The sequence below is a fragment of the Octopus bimaculoides genome, chromosome 18 (assembly GCF_046866305.1).
Source record: "Octopus bimaculoides isolate indiv1 chromosome 18, ASM4686630v1, whole genome shotgun sequence".
Taxonomy (NCBI): Eukaryota; Metazoa; Mollusca; class Cephalopoda; order Octopoda; family Octopodidae; genus Octopus; species Octopus bimaculoides.
The window spans coordinates 15,518,937-15,544,651 of NC_142945.1; the positions used below are offsets into that span (position 1 = coordinate 15,518,937).

A 25,715-nucleotide genomic window follows, 5' to 3' on the forward strand; every position below is an offset into this window, starting at 1 on the left:
ATTGAGGTCTACTTTGCCTTTCATCATTTGGGGGGGGGGGGGGGGGTGATAAAATAAGTGCCAGCTAAGCACCAGGGTTGATGCAATCAAGTAGTCCCCTCCTGCAAATTCTCAGGTCTTGTGCCTATAGTAGAAAGGATTATTATTATTATTATTACTACTACTACTACTACGACTACTGGAGACAGTAAACTGGCAGAAACATTACAGTGTTGGGCAAGCTCCTTTCATTTTGATTTCAAATCCCACCAATGTCAACTTTACCTTCCATTCCTTGAAGTACCAGTCAAGTACTGGTGTCAATGGTTATGACTAATCCCTTCCACTAAAACCTGTTGGCCTTGTACCTAAATCAGAAACTATTATTATTTTATTTTCCTTCAGTAATTTCATGCAAGTTTCAATTGCACCACCTGGTGCACCTCTGTATCCCCAAGATGTGTATGCAGCATTGCATTCTTACGAGTATTGAGGGAGCACAGACTCCTACTGTTGGTGTTCTGCATCAGTTTGTTTTGTTATGGGGTTTTGTTTCTTATTTTATATTAGTGTTTGTTGTGTGGTGTGTGTAATGAAGGTTGTGTTGCTTTCATGGCCCTTAATCTTACATGGTACATGCTGTGACAGTTGTATTGTTTTAGATTATATGGTGCTTATTGTATGGAGAGTATGTTGTGTGTGAAGACTGTTCTATTAGAGCTATACTATTGAATTAACAGTGTCTTGTGCAAGATATGAGCTGTTCCTAGCAGAGCTATTTTGGGGTCAGTGTATAGTGTCGTGAGCTTTTGTATGGCTTCTGTATTTCTTTATTATTGCTATTCTTATGACGCTTAGATTTTGCTTTGGCATTTGTACAAACTGAGTTCAAGTCCCACCCAGGAACCTCATGAGACAGCAATTTATTATAAGTTCTATTATTTCTAACACAAATATACAAGAACAATTGATGAACTCAAACCTTGAAAATGCTTAGTTGCTATATCCACATTGGATGGTTGAATAATAAAGTAGACACTTGCAGGAGTCAAATTCGGAAACCAAAGAGATATAAGGTATTTTGTCTGTCACTGAATCAATTCAAATCTGTATATTATTAAATGACTGTTATATGAAATAAAAGACAATGAGGAGATATGGCATTGTTGCACAGACAAATCTGAAGACCTAATGGTGCTGTAATGCAACAGCATTAATATCACTACTACTAATATTTAATTATTAATATTATTACTCTTATTATTATTAGTATCATTATTATTATTATTATTATTACTACTACTACTATCATTATTATTACTATCATTATTATTATTATTATTATTATGCTTTCGATGATGATAGTAATAATAATAATATAAATTAAGAGGAAGTGAGGACATGTAGCGATTTTGATTCTGGTCTCAATGCTGGCATTGGTCTGAAGATCTGGAAATATCACACATAAAATGTGGTTCGGTGGAAACCTTGACCTGCAAATAAGAAAATCATAAGATTAGGGTTAAATATGCCAAGTTATTATTTAATGAAAGCAGTTTAATGAAAAATTCTGGCAGTTTGCAACTAGACATGACTTATTCAAACATTATGAAATGAAATTTTCTTTGGAGTATTTGTAAAAGACAACTTTTAAGAACTTAATGAAAGCCTGCCCTCAATACCAGGGGGAAGATGACAAAAAATTTTTTTTTTTCACAAAATGTCGATATTTATTTACATGCATTGCATTCATACATTCCATTGTGTGATATAGAAATAGGCCACACAGAGTTAAAAAGAGTAAAAACTCCCTTCGGTAATGAATGAACATGGGATTTCACCTAGAAAGTTCTCCTCTGAAGCACAAGTCCAGGCAATGTTGTTTGTGGAAGACCTGCAGTCACCCATTCATACCTCTCTCCATGCCACCGATGTTATCCAAGGGAAAGGCAAAGGCCGATACAGCTTGGCACCAGTGACATTGTAACTCATTTCTATAGCTGAATGAACTGGGGAAACGTGAAATAAAGTGTCTTGCTCAAGAACACAACACACAGCCCAATCTGGGAATCAAACTCAGTAGGATTGCATTGTCTAAGTTCTCTACATCTCATTTTGCCTACCAGTCAGCAACAGGTAACTACATCATCAGGGAATGTTACCTAGCATTCCACCTAGTGAAGATTTATCTCTCAAGAAATCAAGGCCAGGCAGATGTACTCAAAGAACCATCTTTATTTGTTTTATCAGCTATTGCTGCTGATATTACTGTTCAACTCCAGGCCAAACAACAACAACAACCTATAATCAAAAACATTTCAACAGTGACCACCACTTCTCTTCCTTAGAAGTACAGCAAAGACTATATCATCTAATGTGCCCTTTCCCTATTTAAGATGGTAGAATTAAATGAGGAAGATTTGACTGCTATTTTTAGCAAGTAGAGCAAGCATATAGAAGCTCACTCACAAGAATAATGGATATGAAGAGAAATAAGTGATGTACATGAGCTATGACTGAAAGTTATAATCTCTGAATTTCTGACAACAATTAGGATGAAGCTGCCCTGGTTATGTACAAGTTCATCAGTTATTGTGCTCCATATTTGAAACCTCTTCACCAGGTTTATTTTCTCGCTCGCTCTCTCTCTCTCTCTCTCTCTCTCTCTCTCTCTCTCTCTCTCTCTCTCTATCTATCTAATTAACAAAAGATATCTGTTGTTTTTAAATTCTCTATGATTTACTTTCGATACATATACACATATATATACATATATATACATACATATACACATATATATACATATATATACATACATATACATATATACATGTATATATACACATATATATATACAAAAATATATACACATACATATATATATATATATACATATATATATACACATACATATACACATATACATATATATATATATATATATATATATATATATATATATATACACACACATACATATATATATACATATATAGGTATACATACACAAATATATATACAGATACATATATACATGCACACACATATATATACATACACATATATACATATATACATACACATATATACACACACACACACACACATAGATATACAAACTTGATATTAGGCTAATTCCTCTAATCATTATTCTATTAGTTAATTATTTAAATTAGATTGTAAAACAAACATTGACAAAAAGAAAATGGTGTTTACCTGGTTTTACTCTATAGAGCATCTAACCATTTAACAGTTTACATAATATGCAAGTGAGAAAATTAGTTTCTCAAATAATGTTAGTTGATAATGACAAAGAAATTTGTAAAATTTAACAATTTGTTGACGTTTCAGCAATGTGGGAGGTGAGACAAAAAATGGAATGCAAACAAGATCTGCAGGAATAATTAATTAATAGCATACACACTAATTAAACAGGCCATTATTTGAAAGAAGAAAATAAAAATCATGTTCTTACTTAATGAACATATGATTGAAGAGGTGCTTTATTAGCCATTTACTATTTCCACCACACATCTCTCCTACCAAGTGTCAAATCTAAGATGGTGAGTGAGAGAGACAGACAGACAGACAGACAGACAGACAGACAGACAGACAGACAGACAGACAGACAGAAGGAGAAGGCTGGTGTGCGTAACACTGTCTCATAAGTCTTAATCAGAGTCAGATCTAAACTTGATATGGATAAAGATTATATTCCAATAGAAAATAAACTGGTACATGAATGGATAATTTATGTTGTGTTACTGTTGCTGCCATTTAGTCCTAGTCTAGCCTTGATCAATCAAGCAGAACTATGATTACAGATGGTTCGACCATCCTACCTCATTTCTTTCAGTTTTGTCCTTTTTTAAACATCATACATACATATATATATATATATATATATATATATATATATATATGAACATTAGAAGCATCAGTTGTGGCGTGCAAGAGAGACGATTGCGCTGGTATGGACATGTGGTGAGAATGGAGGAGGATAGCTGCGTGAAAAAGTGCCACACCCTAACAGTTGAGGGAACCCGTGGAAGAGGTAGGCCCAGGAAGACCTGGGCTGAGGTGGTGAGGCAAGACCTTCGTACATTGGGCCTCACTGAGGCGATGACTACGGACCGAGACCTTTGGAAATGGGCTGTGCGTGAGAAGACCGGGCAAGCCAAGTAAGATCGTTGCCAGTGCCCCTGGACTGGTTCTTGTGTGGGTGGCACATGAGATGCACCATTTTGAGCGTGGCCGTAGCCAGTACCGCCTGACTGGCTCCTGTAGGATTTTCGAGCGAGATCGTTGCCAGTGCCCCTGGACTGGCTTGTGCGGGTGGCACATAAAAGACACCATTTCGAGCGTGGCCGTTTTCGTGCGGGTGACACGTAAAAGCACCCACTACACTCTGAGTGGTTGGCGTTAGGAAGGGCATCCAGCTGTAGAAACTCTGCCAAATCAGACTGGAGCCTGGTGTTGCCATCCGGTTTCACCAGTCCTCAGTCAAATCGTCCAACCCATGCTAGCATGGAAAGCGGACGTTAAACGATGATGATGATGATGATGATATGTTGTTGGCACTCCATCGCTTACGATGTCGAGGGTTCCAGTAGATCTAATCAACGGAACAGCCTGCTCGTGAAATTAACGTGCAAGTGGGACTGAACCAAGAACCATATGGATGGGAAGCAAGCTTCTTACCACACAGCCACTCCAGACTTTGAAAAAAGCAATTAAGAACCCAGTACATTATATTCTTATTAGACCTATTCATGTTCTAAAAACCCAATGGATTGTACATAAGGGCTAGTATTTTTCTTGGAAGGTCAGAAATACTAGCAAGAATTGTTAGCACAGTCATTTTATGGTTGAATTCCTTTCACACATCATCAACCATTCAAGTTGTTGCTGTTTATCCCCAGTTCAGTCATCATTTAGCAGACCTCTGATCAAGAGCATTCCAGCCATGACCATCCTATCATCTGGTGTATCTAGGATTACATTTTCTGTGATTTGACAAAAGTTTGGTAGTTATTTCTAGCAAATCAGACGACCTATATAGAAGCCTTTCTGTTGGCTCCATTCAGGTTAAAAGTGTAGGTAGAAAGTATGATGAACTGGAGTAATGAACCTTTCCCAAGTATTTCATTGCAATATTTGTGGAGTTGATAGGACAAGGCATGAACTAAAATTGATTGCCAAGCCATCAATCCTGTGACTTAACTACATGGCACTGCACCTAGAACAGGGGTTTTCAAACTTTTTGACTTGCGGACCCCTTTATATTTCAGGCTTTACCCCCTTATAAACGCTTATGAAATTTATACATAAATATTTGCTTAAAATAACATACATGTTTACATTTGTTTATTTAACAGTATTTAACAAATAGGTTTATTGTCAATTAAAAGATTTCGATTAAAAAACATATATAAAATCAAATTGCCCATAAAAAGTATTTGCTGTTCACGGACCCCTGTCTTGTCCATGTGGACCCCCTGTGGTCTGCAGACCACAGTTTGAAAACCACTGCACCTAGAATGTTCCCTTCCATGGCACACATCCAGACAAGGTTATTTATGGAAAATAAACAGTCACCCATGCATACCGGCCTCCCTGCTCCATGCCACTGATGTTATCCAAGGGAAAGGCTTAACTACACAACAGCTTGTCTTTCAATGAGGTATATTCCATATGTAGCAAGATGTGACAAATAAATTCAACAAAAAGAATAGCAAATAAGACTAAAGATATAATAGAAAACAGACAAATAAAAACAAAAACAATACAAAATAAAAAAAATACAAAATTTTTAAAAAATACAAAATTATAAAACAGGAAAAAAGCAAATAAATGAACTCAAGTTTTATAAATGGCTGAAGAAAGCAAACATTAAGCAAAGTCCAAAAATGTTTTTAAGTAATAGTTATAAATACTCACCAATCGCACAAAGAATTATTTTTGCCTGGAATACAAAGGAATAATAATGTTAACAGTTTGACAAAATGTTTGTATTGAATGTTTCATAAAGATTTCACCAGTCTGTCTCTCACTTCTCCATCAGCCGCGTCTATTCTGTGAAAGTTTCCTAATGGCAAATAGCAAAGAGGTGTGTATAATATAATAACTTTTCACTTCTTGACAGAACATTCAAGATGAATGGAACCGAAAGCATTCTTGGGTTTATATATAAGTGCATTCTTTGAAAAAAAATGAATATACTTCATTCTTGCTTCAAGCACCATTATTTCATGAAAGAAGGGGGGTGGGGGAAAAAAGGTGATCGAGAACTTAAGGTGGTGAAAGAGAAGAGCCAAAAACAGGAATGGAAGGAAACAAGAGTAAGAGAAAACACAATAATAATAATAATGATGATTTCAAATTTTGACACAAGGCCAGCAATTTCGGGGGAGAGGGTAAGCCAATTAGATTGAACCCCAGTATTCAACCGATATTTATCTTATTGGCCCAAAAAGGCAAAGTCAACCTCGGCAGAATTTGAAATCAGAACATAAAGATGGACAAAATACTGTGAAATTTTGCCTGACATGCAAACAATTCCGTCAGCTTACCACCTTAATAATAATAATAATAATAATAATAAATAAGAATGATAATAATAATAATTACGATGATGATGAGACGAGGAAAGCTTGTCAGGACAGAAGGCATGTGTTTGCCAAGTGGTGAGATGATGAAGGCAATTCAACCTCAAACCAGCTATAAATACCTGGGAATACTTGAGGCAGATGGAATTAAATATAACAACATGAAGGAAAAGACAAAATGAGGGTACCTGCAGTGAGTGAGAAAAATATTGGCTTCAAAGCTGAATGCCAGAAACATAATTTCAGCAATAAACTCACACGCAGTCACAGTAGTTTGGTATGGCACTAGAATCCTGAAGTGGACAGAGGAGGAGCTAAAGGAGAAAGACAGGAAGTCTAGAAAGCTCCTAATGATGCGTGGAGCCCATCATCCACATGAAGACACTGATCACCTATACCTGAAGAGCGCAACTGGGGGAAGAGGACTGATAGGTGTGGGAGACTGTATACATATTGATTTAAGAACCATCTGCTGGCATGTCCCAACATGCCATGCCATGGAAAAAATTCAAATATTAATTAGAAGCAGCTTCAGGTTAGAGATATTTGTAATAAGTGCAAAGGATAATAGAGGTCGTTGGAAGAAATAAGATATAGCATCAAGTAAAGACCCTCTTCAGACATGAATGACCATGGGATTGCACCTAGAAAGTTCCGCTCCGAGGCACAAGTCCAGACAAGGATGTTTATGGAAGACCAGCAGTCGCCCATGCATACCAGCCTCCCCTCTCCTCACCACTGATGTTATTCAAGGGAAAGGCAAAGGCTGATACAGCTTGGCACCATTGATGTTGTAACTCATTTCTACAGCTGAGTGAACTGGAGAAACGTGAAATAAAGTGTCTTGCTCAAGAACACAACACACAGCCCAGTCTGGGAATCAAACTCAGTAGGACTGCATTGTCTAAATACACCCTGACCACATTTAAGATGGTACAGCCATGATTTTGAGGGTGATTGGATTATTTCTAGCATTCCTTGGCTTCTTGTAACATGGTGATATGCTTGTAATGATAGACATGCGACAGAAAAATCAATTGATGTCTGAATCATTTCATTTTACTTACTGCTTGTGGCTATAATTTCCAGACATAATCAATAGCCTAAAGATAGATTAACACTGTTGACTGACATGAACTTGGTGATCTACGTGAGGTGATGTATTCAGTGGACACTTTTTGGCTTAGTGGTGATTACAGGTAACTTTCAATCACTCACATGTCCTATATATATATATGTGTATGTATGTGTATGTGTATATATATATATATATATATATATATATATATGTATAGAGAGAGAGAGAGAGAAAGAGATATGTATGTATGTATGTGTGTATGTGTATATATATATATATACACACACACACACACATACATGTATATACAAATGTAAATGGTGTGTGGGTGTATATATACATGAACATGAAAGAATTTAAAATGTAAACTACAGCTACTTCAAAAACACATTTTTAAAAATTTTAAACATAAAAGAAAACTCTTCTACAAATAAACTCAAATTATAGTTATTCTGTAATCTTTGTGCATGTGCACATAGAACTATATAAGATGCATGCATGTATATGTGTGAACCGCTATGTGTGTGTGTGTGTGTGTGCGCGCGCGCGCGCCTTTTTGGCTAAATTCAAAGTGTTGTGTACATACAGTCATAAACAACCCAATCCAGGGTAGACTGTTAGCATTTGATATAATAAACATATCTATCCACTCTACATGATATAATGGGCCTTATATCAGATAATGTTTTCATTATGTAAAATATACATTAATATACTTTATAACTACTAAAGCAATGAGCTGGCAAAATTGTTAGCATGCCAGGCAAAATGCTTAGTGATATTTCGTCCATCTTTTAGTTCTGAGTTCAAATTCCACCAAGGTCAACACATATAGATGGAGTTGTATTTATTGAGGAACAGATTAACTTAGCTCCTCGTGATCAGCTCTTTGGACATATGGAGACATATGTCTTAGAAGCTGGTCATATTTTTTCATTATCATGAAATTTTATGTAACGTAAGGAGCTAAGTCAACTATTACTCTCTCCCTTTATGTATATATATATCACATAAGAATGTATCTGCTCATAAGAAAGAAATCAAATAAAAATAGTGAATGTGAAACTAGTGTATAATATCAAAAATATGGTATATTTATTTATTATAGATGAAAGTATACAGTACTAAGAACGTTCAGTATCTCATAAGAATTTTTTTCAAACTATGACTGTCAGCTGAGAAGTTCATTGGCTGATCACGATAATCTCATGGGATGTGACCAAATGAGGTTTATTTTGTCAACATAGTCCCCTTTGTGGTCCACACACATCTTGCATCAATGTTGCAGAGCTTAGATCCCATTGGTGAAGGAGCTTTCATCCTGTTAATGAAAAAAGTCATCAACACCAGATGTGATGTCACCATCACTGCAATACTCGTCCCCAGCCAAGTGCTTTTTCCATGTTGGGGAACAGGTGATAGTCAGATGGAACCAAATAAGCAGAATAGGGACAGTGGTCAACCAGTTTGATGCATGGCAGCCAATGAAACCAAGGACTTGTGTGCTGGAGCATTGCCCTGATGAAACAAGGCTCCTTTCGCCAGTTTTCCTGGGCATTTCATTTTGATAGCCTTTCATAACTGCCTCAGCAAGTTGCCATTGTACTTTCCATTGATGGGTGACCCTTTTGAAAAATAGTCAATAAACACAATGCCTTTTGCATCCCAAAAAAGTCAGGCCATCACCTTCTCTACAGATGAAATGACTTTGGCCTTCTTTAGAGCAGGTGAGGAGGGACATTTCCATTGCATGGATTGTTTCTCTGTCTCTGGCTCAAAGTGATGAAGCCAACACTCATCTTGGGTTAGGAAACATTCAAGAAAACCAGCTGGATCTGCCTAAAACAATGTCAGATTTTCTCATGTGATCAGCAAGGTGTACTTTTGATCAGGTGTCAGAAGACATGGCAGCCACCAAGTTAAAATCTTCTTCATGCCAACTCCATTGTGCAGAATATTCTCTACTTTCTCACAGAACATGCTTATAACACTGGCTATTTTATTCATAGTCAATCGCTTGCCATCCATCAGTATGTGACGAACATGTTCAATGTTTTCCTCGGTGATGACAGCTGCAGGATGTCCAGAACTTGGGTGACCTTCAAGACTCTCTCTTCCCCTCCTAAATCCAGCTGCCCACTTTTGTACTGTTGATAAGCATCTTGTAGAGGCGCATGATAAAAAGCACACGATAAAGCATGATAAAAGATCTTGCCTAGTGTGCTAACAATTCTGCCAGCTCACCACCTTCATAATTGTAATAATATCAAAATCATATAATAGAGAAAACATGATGTTAGTGATGTAGATGTGAAACCAAATGTGAATTGAAAGTAGTAGTAGTGGTGGTGGTAGTGCTGGTGGTGGTGGTGGTGGTGGTGGTGGTGGTGGTGGTGGTGGTGGTAGTGGAGCTATGTTGTTGGTGATGATGATGATATTAGCATTTAAGAATAACGAGGAAAATTAATGGAGATGTAGATATAAAAGAAAAATTGCTAATGGAAGTTATAAACTGAAATAATAAATTAACAACAAATTATACATTGTGAAATACAGAATGTAGTGAGATTCAAACGTTATATAATGATATACTGATATAATGTTAGAATACTAAAAAGTAATCTATCACATAAATAATGAGTGAAATAAAAATGTAGTGGAATAAGAATATAAGAGGGGAGAAAGAAAGAAAGACACTGAAGTTGAATAAGTGGTGATCAGTGGGTATAAGTGTATCATCAATAACTGCGAGGATTTGAAGAGGTTCAAAACATGGTAGTTTGTGAACAAGTTATAAAATAGATAGTATGTGCAAGACTAGGGATGGGACAAAAGCAGAGGAAAATATAATGAGCAAGAATTAGATTAGAAGGGGGCTGTGTGGGAATCAATAATGGGGAAACTAAGGATGTTTAAAGATGGAAAGGTTGTGGTGATCATTTTGGTGGGGTTGTCCTTGTTATTGGTAAGGTTTCAGATAGGCTTAAAAGTTTTGAAGAAATTATGGCTGCATGAGGTCCTGCAGAGTGTCTGTTTAGAAGGAGTTATTTAGCATGCAGAACATCGTGTGTCTCTACAGGACAGAAAGTGCAGGATTTTTGGGTTCTAGTGAAATTTAGCATTGGTAGCAACTTTCCAATTTAAACTGTAAAATATATTTCTCTCTTCTTAATCCTTTCTATACATATGCATATATATATATGCTTACATGGAAAATCGACGTTAAATGATGATAATGGTGATTTCAAATGCTGAGCCTTACAAAGGAGATGATAGATGACCAAGATATGTGGCACATTGCTCTGTGCTCAAGAAGACTCCCCCACTACAACAAAAGTGGGATCCTAAAACCAAGGTGGCACATAAAAAGCACTGGTGATAATTAATGCCATGTAAAAATCTCCCAATACATTCTGTAAAGTGGTTGGCATTAGGAAAGGTATTCAGCTGCAGAAACCAAGCAAAAACAAACTATGGAACTTAGTGCAGCCCCCCAGCCTTGCCAGTTCCTGTCAAGACATCCAACCCATGCCAGCATGGAAAATGGATGTTAAATGTTGATGATGATAAATATGTATATTTGAAAGTCTATCAGAATTACTTAACACAGTTTTGAAGTGTAAAGGTGATTTTGTTTTTTGAAATTTATTTTTTTTAAAAACATTATGAGATCTTTTATCAGGATGTTTACACACACATATGTATATGTACGTATACTTATATATAAATGTATATACATATGTCTGTGTTTGTATGTGCATGCATATTTTCTTGTTGGATTCAACATATGAGGGTCCAACAACATTTTTCTTTTAGACTGTATATCTATGCCTCTTATAACACTTTAATCTAACCAACTTAAATCCACAGATTAGACATATGAAAGGATTGTTAAACAAAACAGCTGACACATTTGAGACTTTGCCTTTTCTCTCTCACTTCTAAAGAACTGATCTAGATAGCCCAATTCATAGTTCTTTATGGCTCTTTAGCAAATTAATCTCCATTTCTATACTCAAGTGTACATTTAGCCATCATTACAAGGAGTAAATATTTACAGACCAAAAATTGTAACAAACACTGGTTATAGTTTTGAATCTGACAAGCTTCGTAGTACTTTGCTGCTTGGACACATTGTTGTAATTTGCACATTTACTCTTCTCTCTCTCTCTCTCTCTCTCTCTCTCTCTCTCTCTATATATATATATATATATATATATATATATATATATATATATATACTTATTTTCATTGAATACCAATGTCTAAATGGCTAGCAGAAAGGCAACGTGCTAGTGGAAAAACCAAAGAAACATTTTGCACTAAGTACATCAAAGAAAGTAGAGTTAATAGGAATTTAAATGGATTAATAGAGATCAAACAGACTCTGCTTAACAAGTGTATTATTTGTATCTCTTAAATACAGTCTCAGATAAAATCTCAACAGGCCAAAAAGAAACAGACACTATGAAAATATGATTTCTCTTTCTTTGCCGATATATGTTGTATGTATGAGTGTGTGTGGGGGAGTGTGTACACTTACATACACACACACGCGCACACACACACGCACACACACAAACACAATTATGTGTGTGCGTGTAAGTGTGTGTGTGTGTGTATTACCATTCTTGTATGACAAAAAGAAAATGGAGAAATTGATATATAGGCATTAATTTATTAGAACATTTTCATTTTCAAACAATATCAAACCAATTGCACCTACAATTGTTTCCATGCCCCACCAATTCAATTTAAGAAATTAAATTAAATTAAATTAAATTAAACTTTCATGTTGAATATCATTAATTGGTCATTTCATCAGGAGAAGAATTTGATAGAAAGGAGCTACATTCCAGTGTGTTGTTTGACCCTTGTTAGACTCAGAAAAGTACATTTCAGCAACCAATGTATTTAAAAACTGTTACTTGTATATAGGTATATGCAAATTAGTTAATGCATCTGTTTGCATGTGCATGTAATGTGTTGAAAAACAAAAGTATCCATTAGTTAACTTAAACAATACTTCAATAAGATTACTTTATCTAGAAACTAAAAACAATATTCCTAATTTACATTAATATTTATGATAGATCAAAATGTCAATAAAATATTTAATCACTTAAGAAATTTGTTTTAAGTCACCCAGTTGTAATCTCTAGTAATTACAACTAAATAAATTATTATTATTATTATTATTATTATTTATTATTCATTATTTATTTTCATTTTAAAACATAGTTATGTATATGTAATACTTTTTTATGTATTTGTGTGTGCATTTGTCAATGTATTGACAGATACTGGACGATGACGAACCAAAACTGTTCACTATTTAGCAAAGTTGAATATTACGCCATCTGCACAATATATTTATAATAGTGAGAATAGATGCAAATGGGCATAATTAAGGAAAGTATTAATGTTAACAAATCAAAATTGATAGAAATTAAAACCATTATTAAATTAATACATAGTATCTTTAACTTAAAATTACCTGTTACTTTATTAATAATAATCACAGATTCCTCAGATACGTACTTAAATTAATGTCTCAGCAACCTTTGTATAATACAGTTACTTGTAAATAAAACCTTATATTTATATTTACTATTTATTTTATATTTTAATATTAATATATTAACTACTAAGAATTATTTAATCTTTTTAGTTACAACTGTTAGTATATTAATCCTAAGATACCACCTAATTTATAGTCCTAATAATCCTTACATTATATTTAATGGTAATTTTTGAAAACATGTTTACAGGCATGAACACAAGATAACCTACTCTTTTTTTTTTTGGGGTGTTAAGGAGTCTTTGTCTAGAATTTAAGATTTGAAATAACTCATCTACACAAAGAAAACATATCACCCCTACTCACATATTTCACATTCTTTTACTCCCTACCCTCTTATCTCTCCTGTCCCTCCCCCTGCCTCTCCCTTCCTCCCATCACATTAACTTGACCACCAAGTAACACTCCTTTCTCACCTCTTTTTTTTTTACTTTTTGTCTTTTTTCTCCCTTTTTTTCTTTTTTCTAATCATATACATCTCCTTCCCCACACCCACCCCCCAATCATTCCACAAATATTACCAATATAGGCACAGGAGTGGCTGTGTGGTAAGTAGCTTGCTTACCAGCCACATGGTTCTGGATTCAGTCCCACTGCGTGGCACCTTGGGCAAGTGTCTTCTACTATAGACTCGGGCCGACCAAAGCCTTGTGAGTGGATTTGGTAGATGGAAACTGAAAGAAGCCCGTCGTATATATATATATATATATATATATATATATATATATATATATATATATATATATATATGTGTGTGTGTGTGTGTGTGTGTGTGTTTGCGTGTCTGTGTTTGTCCTCCCACCATTGCTTGACAACCGATGGTGGTGTGCTTACGTCCCCGTAACTTAGCAGTTCGGCAAAAGAGACCGATAGAATAAGTACTAGGCTTCCAAAGAATAAGTCCTGGGGTCGATTTGCTCGACTAAAGGCCGTGCTCCAGCATGGCCGCAGTCAAATGACTGAAACAAGTAAAAGAGTAAAAGAGTAAAAGAATACATTCTCAAATTTTCATTCACACCATAAAACCATTTCGAACGAGCAACACTGATTCCACAGCTCCATACTTTGAAATGACTAAAAATGAACTGCTATTGGAACTTACATACCATGTACAGGAAACTTTTTTAATACTTCAATACACCATTTTCCTCGAATAGTGGAACTGCAACTACAATATCTTTATATATCTTATTTCTACTTTCATTCTCTTATGTCCCTCTATATTCCCTATCTCCTCCTCTTCCACAATAATTCCGACTCAAATATTTTCTCACACCGTCTCTGATGAAGGGATATCCATAATATCCTTGAAACAGCTGTAAGACATTTTTCATTATAAATGTCCTGAAAACTCCTCACAGCCTTTGCTTTATTATCTCATTCTACCTAACATACATATATATATATATATATATATATATATATATATATATATATATATATATATATATATATATAAGTAAATATATATTGTATATTCCATATTCTATATCCCACATTAATTTTACAAGAATATAAATAAAACATAAAAAACAGACAGAGTTGGAACTCTTTTAAACAAAATAATATATTCCTCTATACACACAATCATACAAAACCCCTTTTTTTGTATTTATTTTTACTCACATATATATAAGTAAATATATATGGGTAAAAATTATTAAAGATAATAGTTTATACCAGTGGCCAGCATATGTAAAAAATTGTCCATAGACCATAATATATTTTTATATATATACGTGTGTATAAATTACACACTGAGAGGAGAACCACTAGGAGGTCTCCTTGCATGCTGAAAAGAGATGTTAAATCCCCAAACCATGAAAAATACATTCTTAGAACATTGACTGTCGGTGGGCAAAACAATTTGGTCTTTTTAATTTTTCAAATTGTCTTGCCCGCCGACAGTCAACATGCTAAGAATGTATTTTTTGTGGCTTGAGGATTTGACATCTCTTTTCAGCATGCAAAGAGACCTCCTAGTAGTTCGCCTCTCAGTGTGTAATTTATTTACATGTATATAAAGAGTTATATATAATATACATGTATTTATAAACATGTGCATATATATATATATCTTTATATATGTGTTGGTTTGTTTTGCATCCATTTTTCTATGCTGGTATGAGGTAGATGGACACTTATTGGAGACATTATTTTTAAAGGCAGACCCTCTTCCTGTCACCAACACTTAGCTGTTTCACACATGAGGCTTTTAATTTCTAAAAGATCACTAAATCAGTATGAAAAATATCACTACTATCAGTTGGCCTAAGTTTCATTGGTTACAGAGAAGCTCTGATAATAGATTAAACTGTCCCTTTTATTACACAGAAATTCTTACTCTAAAATGTATTGCCGTTAAGACAATATACGTGACTGTATTTAACAAATGTGCTTTACACATAAGAAATCTTTGTCAATCTGCCTTGCAGACACTAATTACCATAATTCTACCATTTCAACTGTTAATGACACTAAATAAATTACTCAATGTACTGATATTGATATTATAACACTATGTTCTCAGGAAGAGAGCAATAATAGCAAAAATATCCTATCATCAACTACAATTAGCATTAAACGTTAAATTCTTATGTATAAGTATCAATTTCTTGTATGTCATTATATTATATATATTTGTCAGAAATAAATGTATATATGTGTGTGTATAAGTGTGAGACTGTAATTCTTGTAGCTTTCAGTAAATCATAAACAAATATAAGTACAGTGAAGGTTAACTATAGTTAAAGAGAAAATATTACTACTTCAACATCAATGATCAATAGAAGAACTACAAACACAAAAATAAATAGATTTCAACTGCCATCTGTGTGTTGTGAAGTAATATCACTATTTCTTGTTTCCTACTTTGACAAAGTATTAATGTAATGCCTGTTAGATTTAACACTAAAAGTTTAAATTCATTTTCTTTTCAAATTCTACTACTGACAGACAGACAGACAGATAGAGAGATGGATGGAAGGATGGATGGGTGAATGGATGGATGAATGGGTGGATGGATAGATGGATGGATGGATGGATGGACAGACGGATGCATGCATGCACAGAGAGACACAGAGAGAAACAGGTGAAAAGAGAGAGAGAGAATTAAATTAATAGACATATGTAGACAAACTACCAAACATAGCTGTGTGGTTAAGAAGCTCACTTTGCAACTAAGTGGTTCCAGGTTCAGTCTCACTGCATGGCACCTTGGGCAAGTGTCCCCTATTGTAGTTCCAAGTCAACCAATACTATGGGAGTGAATTTGGTAGATGAAAAGTGTGTGATAACCCATTGTGTATGTGTGTGTGTCTTTGTGTGTGCTTGTCTCCTGGCCACTATTTCACAACTAGTGTTAGTCTGTTTATATTCCTATCACTGAGTGATCTGGCAAAAAAAAGCAAAAAAAAAAACAATAGAATAAGTGCCAGACATTTGTTTGGCCGACCCTTCAGAGTAACGCCCAGGCATGGCTGCATTTCAATGAGGGGACAATTCCAGAAGGCAACATTCTAAGAAGGACGGACTGTGTGTAGTGTGCAGAGCCTGGAGAAGTGACCACACCAAAAGTGGATGAGAAGAGGAGACACAAGTGGGTCAGGAATGCCTGAATAGAGATAGCCAGCCAGTACTGAAGAATAAAGGTAATTAAAGTACCAGTTGAAAGAGCAGAACATCAAGACATTTACAAACGTGCCAATCCTTCCTTGATATTGTCTAAAATGTCTTTGTGTACTGTAGAAGTTCTTGAAGTCAATCACGGCATCTTTTGTTTTTATTGTGTAACTTGTTATCTTTTGGTTTTTATGTGTAACATAGCATTTTATTTTTGCTGAGTAACTTGACATCATTGTGTTTTTGACATGGGTGACTATTTGCAATAACAACATGGTTCCAGGTTCAGTCTCACTGCATGGAGCCTTGGGCAAGTGTCTTCTACTATCGCCTCAAGCTGACCAAGAACTTGTAAAATAGATTTTATAAATGGAAACTGAAAGAAAAAAAAACCTGTCATATATGTGTGTGTGTGTGTGTGTGTCTGTCTGTGTTTGTCCCCCACCACCAGTTGACAACCACTGATGATGTCCCCATAACTTGGTGGCTTGGCAAAGGAGACTGATAGAATAAGTACCAGGCTTTAAAAAAAATAAGTCCTGTGGTGCCCCAGCATGGCCTCAGTCAAATGACTGAAACAAGTAAAAGATAAAAGACATATTTACGGATTCCTATATATTAGAGGCAACAAATCTCTTCTTGGCATGTGGCTGGCTGTGATAAGGTTCAACAAGGCTGAAATGCACCCAGTATTCTTGCTCACCACTGCTGGAATTTTTTTTTTGCCTCTGATATATATTGTTTTCAAACTCAGCACATCCATCACAGATGTTATCTCTGGACAAATACTACAGTAAATTGCCCATCAACAATGTATTAAGTATGATACATAGATGGTGTTTATAACAAGTTTTGTTTTTATTTGTAACATGTTTCTATTGTTAACATTAGTCTTTATTTTTATTGTGTAACATGATGTTATTTGTTTTTATCATATCACAATATGTTATGTAATGAGACATCTTTTATTTTTATTTCTTTTATTAAGTAACATGATAATTCCATTGAAATATCATTTTATATTTATTAAATAACATATATTTGGTATTTATCATGTAACACAACATCTTTAACTTTTATTCTATAATATATCTTTGATTTAATCATCAAACCTGATATCATTTGTTTTTATTGTGTAACATGTTTTTTTTTGGGGGGGGGGTCATCTTGACAGGTATCTTTCATTTTTAGCTTGAAACTTTAGCTAATAAGGAAAATACTGACCAAACCACATGGAAAAAAAATCACTATATCTCTATTTTCATCACTCGAAAAATTTAAACAGCAGCCTCAACATAGCAAGCAAAAAGGGTTAAACAGGATATTTAGAGTCTGAACACAAACACTATTTTCCCTACTCTCTAATTCCAATTTATCTTAATATAAAATTAGGAAGAATATATATATATAAAAAACAATTGCAGTGTGGAAGGTGTTTATAAGCCATTTAAAATAACACACAAAATCCGTTAGATTCACTTCAACATTTAAATTTAATTTGTCAAAATATTTTCGTCGCTTTGAGACCGCGACCTGTTCACTGACAAAATTTAAATGTTGAAGTGAATCTAACGGATTTTGTGTGTTATTTTAAATGGCTTATAAACACCTTCCACGCTGCAATTGTTTTCGTTCCAGCACACGATCTCAGATCAGGTCACTTGCTATGCAAGTACATCTCCGTAATATATATATATATATATATATATATATATATATATATATAAATATATTTCACTAGAGCTTTTCATATACCAACTTCTTAAAGATTATCTGCAAGAAATGGAAGGGAAATCTTTATCTCAGTGAAAATCCAAAAAGAAAAGAAAACCTATATCTACACAATTTAAGGTTTGTTACTCAAAATGGCTCTGTAAATAATTAGGAAAATTTTTTTTTTTTTTTTCTATTCTATTTCCTTATCTATATCTAAATTATTTTAGGTCATTTTTTTTTTCTCTTTAGTATTACCAGAAGAGAATATTCTTTTCTCTTGGTAATGGTGAAAAACATCCATGTGTGACAAAACTATATATATAACTTCTTCTTTTTCCTCATCATTGTCATCATCATTTTAACATCCACTTTTCCATGTTTTCATGGGTCGGATAGACTTTACTGAGTGCAGATTTTCTACAATCAGATGCTCTTCCTGTCACCAACCCTTACCAAACAGCTTGACATTTAGATCATTATAGATATTACTGATAGAATGCAAAGAAACAGAACATTCTGTCAATCCACTGCCCTGGATTGGTACTTCTTGATCAACCCCAAAAAGGATAAAAGGCAAAGTTGACCTTAGTAGAATTTGATCTCAAACACAGACAGTAAGAACAAATACTGCAAAGAATTCTATCTAATACTTTAGTAACTCTTACAATTTGCTGCTTTGTTCTCCATTGTATTTTTTATTTAACTCTTTAGCATTTAAACTGGCCATATCCAGCCTGAACATTCTACTTGTTTTATGTTCAAACTGGCCTGATCTGGCTTCTCACACCTACCTACAATGCCATTCAAAGACTAAACAATCATCCCGTCGAAATGTCAAAGCTATGAAATAATGCATGATTAATTCAAAACAAGGTGTACAAATAAACATTAAATTTGACAGAGTATGGATGGGAACATGGAACATCAGGACCATGTTTGAAACCAGAAAAACAGCACAGGTTGCTGTTCAGATGTGGCTATAAGCTTGCAGTACTAGGCCTTTGAGCAGACTAACCTATTCTTTCTCTCTCTCTCTCTTTCTTTTCCTTCTTTCTACACAGTACATATATAGTTTTAAGCTTTGTCTACTATTGACTAGATTAATATAAAACATATTAAATATAAATAATAGAAAAAAAATAACTATTTGAAGCTACCTAGTCTTAATAATGAAAGTATTCTAATGTCTTCACATAATGCAATATATGGCTTTTTGACCCTCAGGTCACAATTTCATACTATGATCTGTATTAATGATATAAGCTCATAATTTTATAACGTCATTTTCAATAACACTCACTATGGCATGAAATTCAAACTACTTGGTTTCCTCCCCCCCCCCCACACATGGTCTCTTCTCCACCAAACCCTCGTCATTTGTATGTGAAATTTATTGCATTGCTCCCAATATATCAATCTCACCATATTTATTCTATCATTAGAAACAACCCCACTGTTCCATCCTGATATAGCCAAAGAGATTTATGTGGCTGAATCTCTCTCTATCACTCTCAATCTTTCCCTTCTTTCTCATTCTCACCCCCTCTAAACATTTTTGCTTTTTCTACTTACTCTGCTTACTTGCTCTCTCTCTCTCTCTCTCTCTCTCTCTCTTGTTTGCCACCTCCTTTATTTCTCTTTCTCCACATCTCTCACTTAATCTTACATTTATGTTCCTTTCAATATTCATTTATTCCTTTTTTCTTTCTCGACATTCACATTTTTTTCTTTTCTTTTCACCCCCCCCCCACTCACTGTTAAATCCACCCCCACACCTCTCCCTCCTTCCATTCTATTTTTCTTTCTCTCTCATTATTTCACTCTGCATATTTATCTTCATTTCATTATTCTCTTGCTCTAAGGCAGTGAGCTGGCAGAGTGGTTAGCACACCGGGCGAAATGCTTAGCGGTATTTCGTCTCTCTTTACTTTCTGAGTTCAAATTCCACTGAAGTCAACTTTGCCTTTCATCCTTCCAGGGTCAATAAATTAAGTACCAGTTTCATACTGGGGTCGATCTAATAGACTGTCCCCCTTCCCCCAAAATTTCAGGCTTTGTGCCTAAAATAGAAAAAAAAAATATTCTCTTGCTCTATTCCCCTCTCTATCTTTCTCTTCGCTAACACTCTCTTTCTATCAATCCATCCCCTCTCTTTCACTTTCTATCCACCTATCTATCTATTTATCTATCTATCTATCTATTCATTTCTCTCTCTTTCTCTCTATCCATTTATGTATGTATGTCCCTATCTACGTACCTATTCATTTTCTATTTATGTATCTCCTCTATCTATCAGTCTACCTACCTATCTATCATTCTCTCTCCCTATTTATTTATCTCTAGCAATTTACTCTTTTACTCTTTTATTTGTTTCAGTCATTTGACTGCGGCCATGCTGGAGCACCGCCTTTAGTCGAGCAAATCGACCCTAGGACTTATTCTTTGGATGCCTAGTACTTATTCTATCGGTCTCTTTTGCCAAACTGCTAAGTTACGGGGACATAAACACACCACCATCGGTTGTCAAGCGATGTTGGGGGGACAAACACAGACACACAAACACATACACACATACATATATATATATATATACATCTATACACACACACATTTATGTCTAACAAATCCTCTCACAAAGGTTTGGTCAGCCCAGATGCTGTAGAAGACACTTGCTCAGGTGTAACACAGCAGAAATGAACCTGAAACCATGTGGTTGGGAAGCAGACTTCTTAACCACATAGCCATGCTTACACCCATACACACACACACATATGAAGAGAAAGAGAAATATTGTATGTATGTATATATATCACACCAGACAAAAGATTCGTGGAGAAAGTGATTCAAATCCATATAATACATGTATAATGGCTATTCCTAGACAGCCATCATAGCTTTTACTACTTCTCATGCTATTATTCACTATAATGGCATCAACAAAGTATCATAATCTTCACCATTATCATCATCACGCTCATCGTCCTCATCTGTCACTATCATCAACAATAATGTCTTTATTATTATCATTTTCATTGCCACTACAGTCACCATCACCAACATGACCATTACGATCTTAATCGTTTTTCTTATATAAACCAACGGAGGAGCTGTAATGCAGTTGCTCAGCTTGCTAAAAATAACAACCAAATCTCCTTCAGATCACATCTTACTTGTCTTAGAAGAAAAGGAACACATTACATAATATAGTTTTGGGTGTACAGTGTCAAGAAAAAGATGGAATGGTCACAGTTGGAATGCTTTTGATCACGTGTCTGATCAATAAGTGCTAATCTGGAGCTAAGGCCACAGCAAGGCCCAGTCCTTGTTGTGACATTGTAGCCTGTGTGATTCGGTGATCCAGAGGAACTAATCCAGAAGAACACAAGCTCCCTGTAGGACTTCCCTTTCTGGATAGGTTAAAAGACAGAGGCCAGACTAATATGAGCCACCGCTTCCCAGAAGTAAAAATGGGTTTGTGTAGGGCAGTGGTTCTCAACCAGGGTTCATATAAGATTTCTGAGGGTCCACACAAGCGAAATAATAAATTGGAGATCCATAGTAGTATTTTAGGGTTTCATGAAAAAAATGTTGTTTTAGATGTATTTATTGCAAGAAGAAGAGAGGTTTCTTTCGTTAACATTATACATAGTTCAAACTACACAAGGAAATGTGTGATAAAACAAAATAGGTATTTTGAAAGAAGCTTCTATAAAACTAGTTTTTAAACACTGAATGGCTATGAGGGGAGAGGGGGGAGAGCCACCAGAATAGAATGGTAATCAAAGGGGTCCAATAGGTAAAAAATGGTTAAGAACCACTGGTGTAGGGCCAACACCTCTACCTAGGAAAAAAAGCAATGTTACAGATGAAGAAATGACAAATCAAAACCAACAAGATCTAGGAAAAGAAGGCCTTTTCCCAGAGAAACATATGACATGGTTGTCGAGATACTAAGACAGAACTGAAAAAGTAGGGCTCTAAATAGGGAAAAGCAGAAAAGACAGCCCAAAGTTAAGAACAGAGGGGGGGGGTGTAAGTGCTTGTGTCCCCTTATCTAGATGTATGTGTATTATAGAATCATCGGTGAAGGCACATGGCTTAGTGGTTAGGGTAATCGGCTCACAACTATAAGGTCATGAGTTTGATTCCTGGTAACATGCAGTGTTCTTAAGCAAGACACTTTATTTCACATTGCTCTTGTCCACTTAGCTGGCAAAACTGAGTAATGCCTGTATTTCAAAGGGCCAGCCTTGTCACACTGTGTCATGCTGAATATCTCCGAGAACTACATTAAGGGTACATGTGTCTGTGGAGTGCTCAGCCACTTGCACGTTAATTTCATGAGCAGGCTGTTCGGTTGATCAGATCAACTGGAACCCTCATCATCACAACCAACAGAGTGCCAGCTGTTGTTACAGAATCAATCTGTGTAAATGCAAAATTAAAGAAATAATAAAAACCAACATGACTTTGATGACAAAGTCAATAGATTGCTTAGACTCTTCTGATATTACTAAATTACCAAATTACCATAATAATCGAGTTCCTTTTTTCAGTAGCACTTTCTAGAAGAGAAGAAGGAAGAAAAAATGGAAATCAAACCCAACAAAGAAGCAGTTCAGAAAACCCATAAATTAATGCTGTTCAATACAGGATATTCAAAAAGTCACAAATATGAAAGAAAAAAAAATGAAACAAACCAGTGTACAAAGTATATAAATTACCCCATCAGAAGAAATAGGAGACTTGCAATTTAGAATGCTCGTTAAGAAATTGTTAGAATAAATAAATGATTTATTCATTAAAGATAAGGTGGTGAATCCATAGAGCCATTATAGAATTGGATTCAGATAAAATGCTTTGCAATACTTGTTCCAGCATTGTACACTCTGAGTAGCTGCACTCATTGTTAGAGAAACTTAGCCTTGTAAGCTAAGTATGGTATCATGAAAAAAGGCACCTCGCAGACTTTGTGCTAGGAATAAAAAAAACAATGGACAGCTTAAGAAGAATACACAACATCAAAGAATCCAAACTGACACAATTGAAATGACAACAGGCATCAACAGGATCAGTAGACAATGGAACTGGATTAGACATGTCCTCAGATAAGATCAAGAAAGTGATTGTATGGTGGCAGAAAAGTGGCAGCCTAATGGGGAAAAAGAACAGCAGGGCACCCTAAAACCATATGATGAAGGACCATTGACAAGGAAAGGAGATGAGAAGGGGAAAAGAAGCTGGAATGAGACAGGAACAGTGACAGAAAACAGGGCTGGTTGGAGAGATTGTGTTGCGGCCTTATGTTCCTCATGACACTGGGAGAACTAACACTTTCTAAAATGATTGGTGTTTGGAAGGGCATAGGGTATCCAAATATAGAAACCATGCCAAAGCAGACATTAGAGCATGACACAGTCTTCTGGTCAGTCAGATTTGTTCAAACTGTTAAACCCAAGCCAGTATCAAAGATGGACATTAAAAGATGAGGAAGAGGAGAATGAAGAGGGTATTATGTATGAAGATATTCCTATGAAAGTGGGTTTATTGCTATCCCTTTCAAAATCTCTGTGTTTTTATCTTCTATAGTATGTGATCCACTTTTCTGGATAATCCCTGTTGTAGGTGTTATTAAGACCCAGGACATCTTTAAGGCAGATGTTTTATGGAAGACATTCAAAGTCATGTTCATATATTTCCCCTTATCTACAACAAATCCTTCTTCCTTAAAAAATGAAGCACACGACCCAAAGAGTCCTTCATCATCAACATTTAATGTCCGTTTTCCATGTTGGCATGGATTGGATGGCTTGACAGTCCAAACACAGACAGATATTGTAGTGAATGCCCAGTAGAGCAGAAATGGTGCGAGACTAGAGTGTCATTGCCGAGTCTGGTGTCTCGGAGGTGCTCCACAAACCATCAGCCAAGCAGCGTCCCATTTGATCAATGTACAGGGAAGGACAGAGATAGCAGGAGATGCAGTAACTGACATTACAAGAGGTGCAGGTAAAGGAGTCAGTGACATGATAGGGATGGTGATGGGGCCTGTGAGGATGGTGGTATTGGAGAGGTAGGGGCAGGTGTGACAGTGTGGGTGGGAGCAGCAGAAGGAGCTATACTGGGAGGCAGGGTTAGGCAAAAAACTGTGGACAAGGAGGTCCACAGGTTATGTGATCATTTGAAAGAAGGAAGGGGTAGGTTAGGGAAGATGTGCAAGGTGGAGGGGCTGGACTGGAGTCGTCGGAAGGCTATATATATATATATATATATATAGGGCTGAAGACTAGCCACACATTTGAAACTTGAGTACCAAGGGGTTTGAATCAAACTGTTTTGATCTATACATGTAACTCCCAATGAATGTGTTGAGTGCCCTTCTTTCGTTTATCTACTCACTCGTGTATATACATATACATATATATATATATATATATATATATATATATATATATATTTGCAGTACAACCTAATCCAAGCCAATAAAGGATTAAACTTATTAGAAATTAAAAAGAAAAGAAAAAATACAAAGAGAAAATGCGATAGGTAGAAATAAAGGGTTCTGTATCAAACTTACATCATCAATGGACTCGGCTTCAAAAATATGGCACTTGAAATTCTGGGCAATGCTGCACGTTGTTTCCCTATAAGTATAAAATAGTGAGATGATTTAATAGATCAAAAGGATTATGAAAGACAAAACACAAGGAAGTTCAGAAACTTAGAAAGAAGGAGGGAAAAGAGATATTGTAAGGAAAGAGAAATGGCCCCAATGACCTCAATGAAACTGAATCGACATTTCTGTTCATTCTAAGATTAATATGATGATGATGATGATGATGATGACAGTTGTCAAGTGATGGTAGGGGAACCAACACTATCACACACACATATATACATGTATGTAAATATATATATATATATATATATATATATATATATATATATATATATACTCAAACACACACATGCATGTATGTATATATACGCATGTGTGCATGTGTGTGTGTGTATGTGAGAGAGAGAAAGAGAGAGAGAGAGAGAGAGAGAGAGAGAGAGAAAGAGAAAGAGAGAGAGTGAGAGAAAGAGAGAGAGAGAGAGAGAGAAGGAGAGAGAGAGAGAAAGAGAGAGA

General features: G+C 35.4%; 1 protein-coding gene across 1 annotated transcript in view; it reads right to left on the reverse strand.

Moving 5' to 3' along the window:
• Positions 1 to 526: 526 nt before the first annotated feature.
• Positions 527 to 25,715, reverse strand: part of LOC106869617 (uncharacterized) — a 65,854-nt gene continuing 40,665 nt past the window's right edge. Inside the window, exons 6-8 of the mRNA XM_089365830.1 lie at positions 25,161 to 25,227; positions 5,920 to 5,944; positions 527 to 1,472 (exon numbers count right to left, since the gene is read on the reverse strand). Coding sequence (XP_089221956.1) covers positions 1,438 to 1,472; positions 5,920 to 5,944; positions 25,161 to 25,227 — 127 coding nt within the window. The 3' untranslated portion in view covers positions 527 to 1,437. The remainder of the gene's footprint in view (positions 1,473 to 5,919; positions 5,945 to 25,160; positions 25,228 to 25,715) is intronic.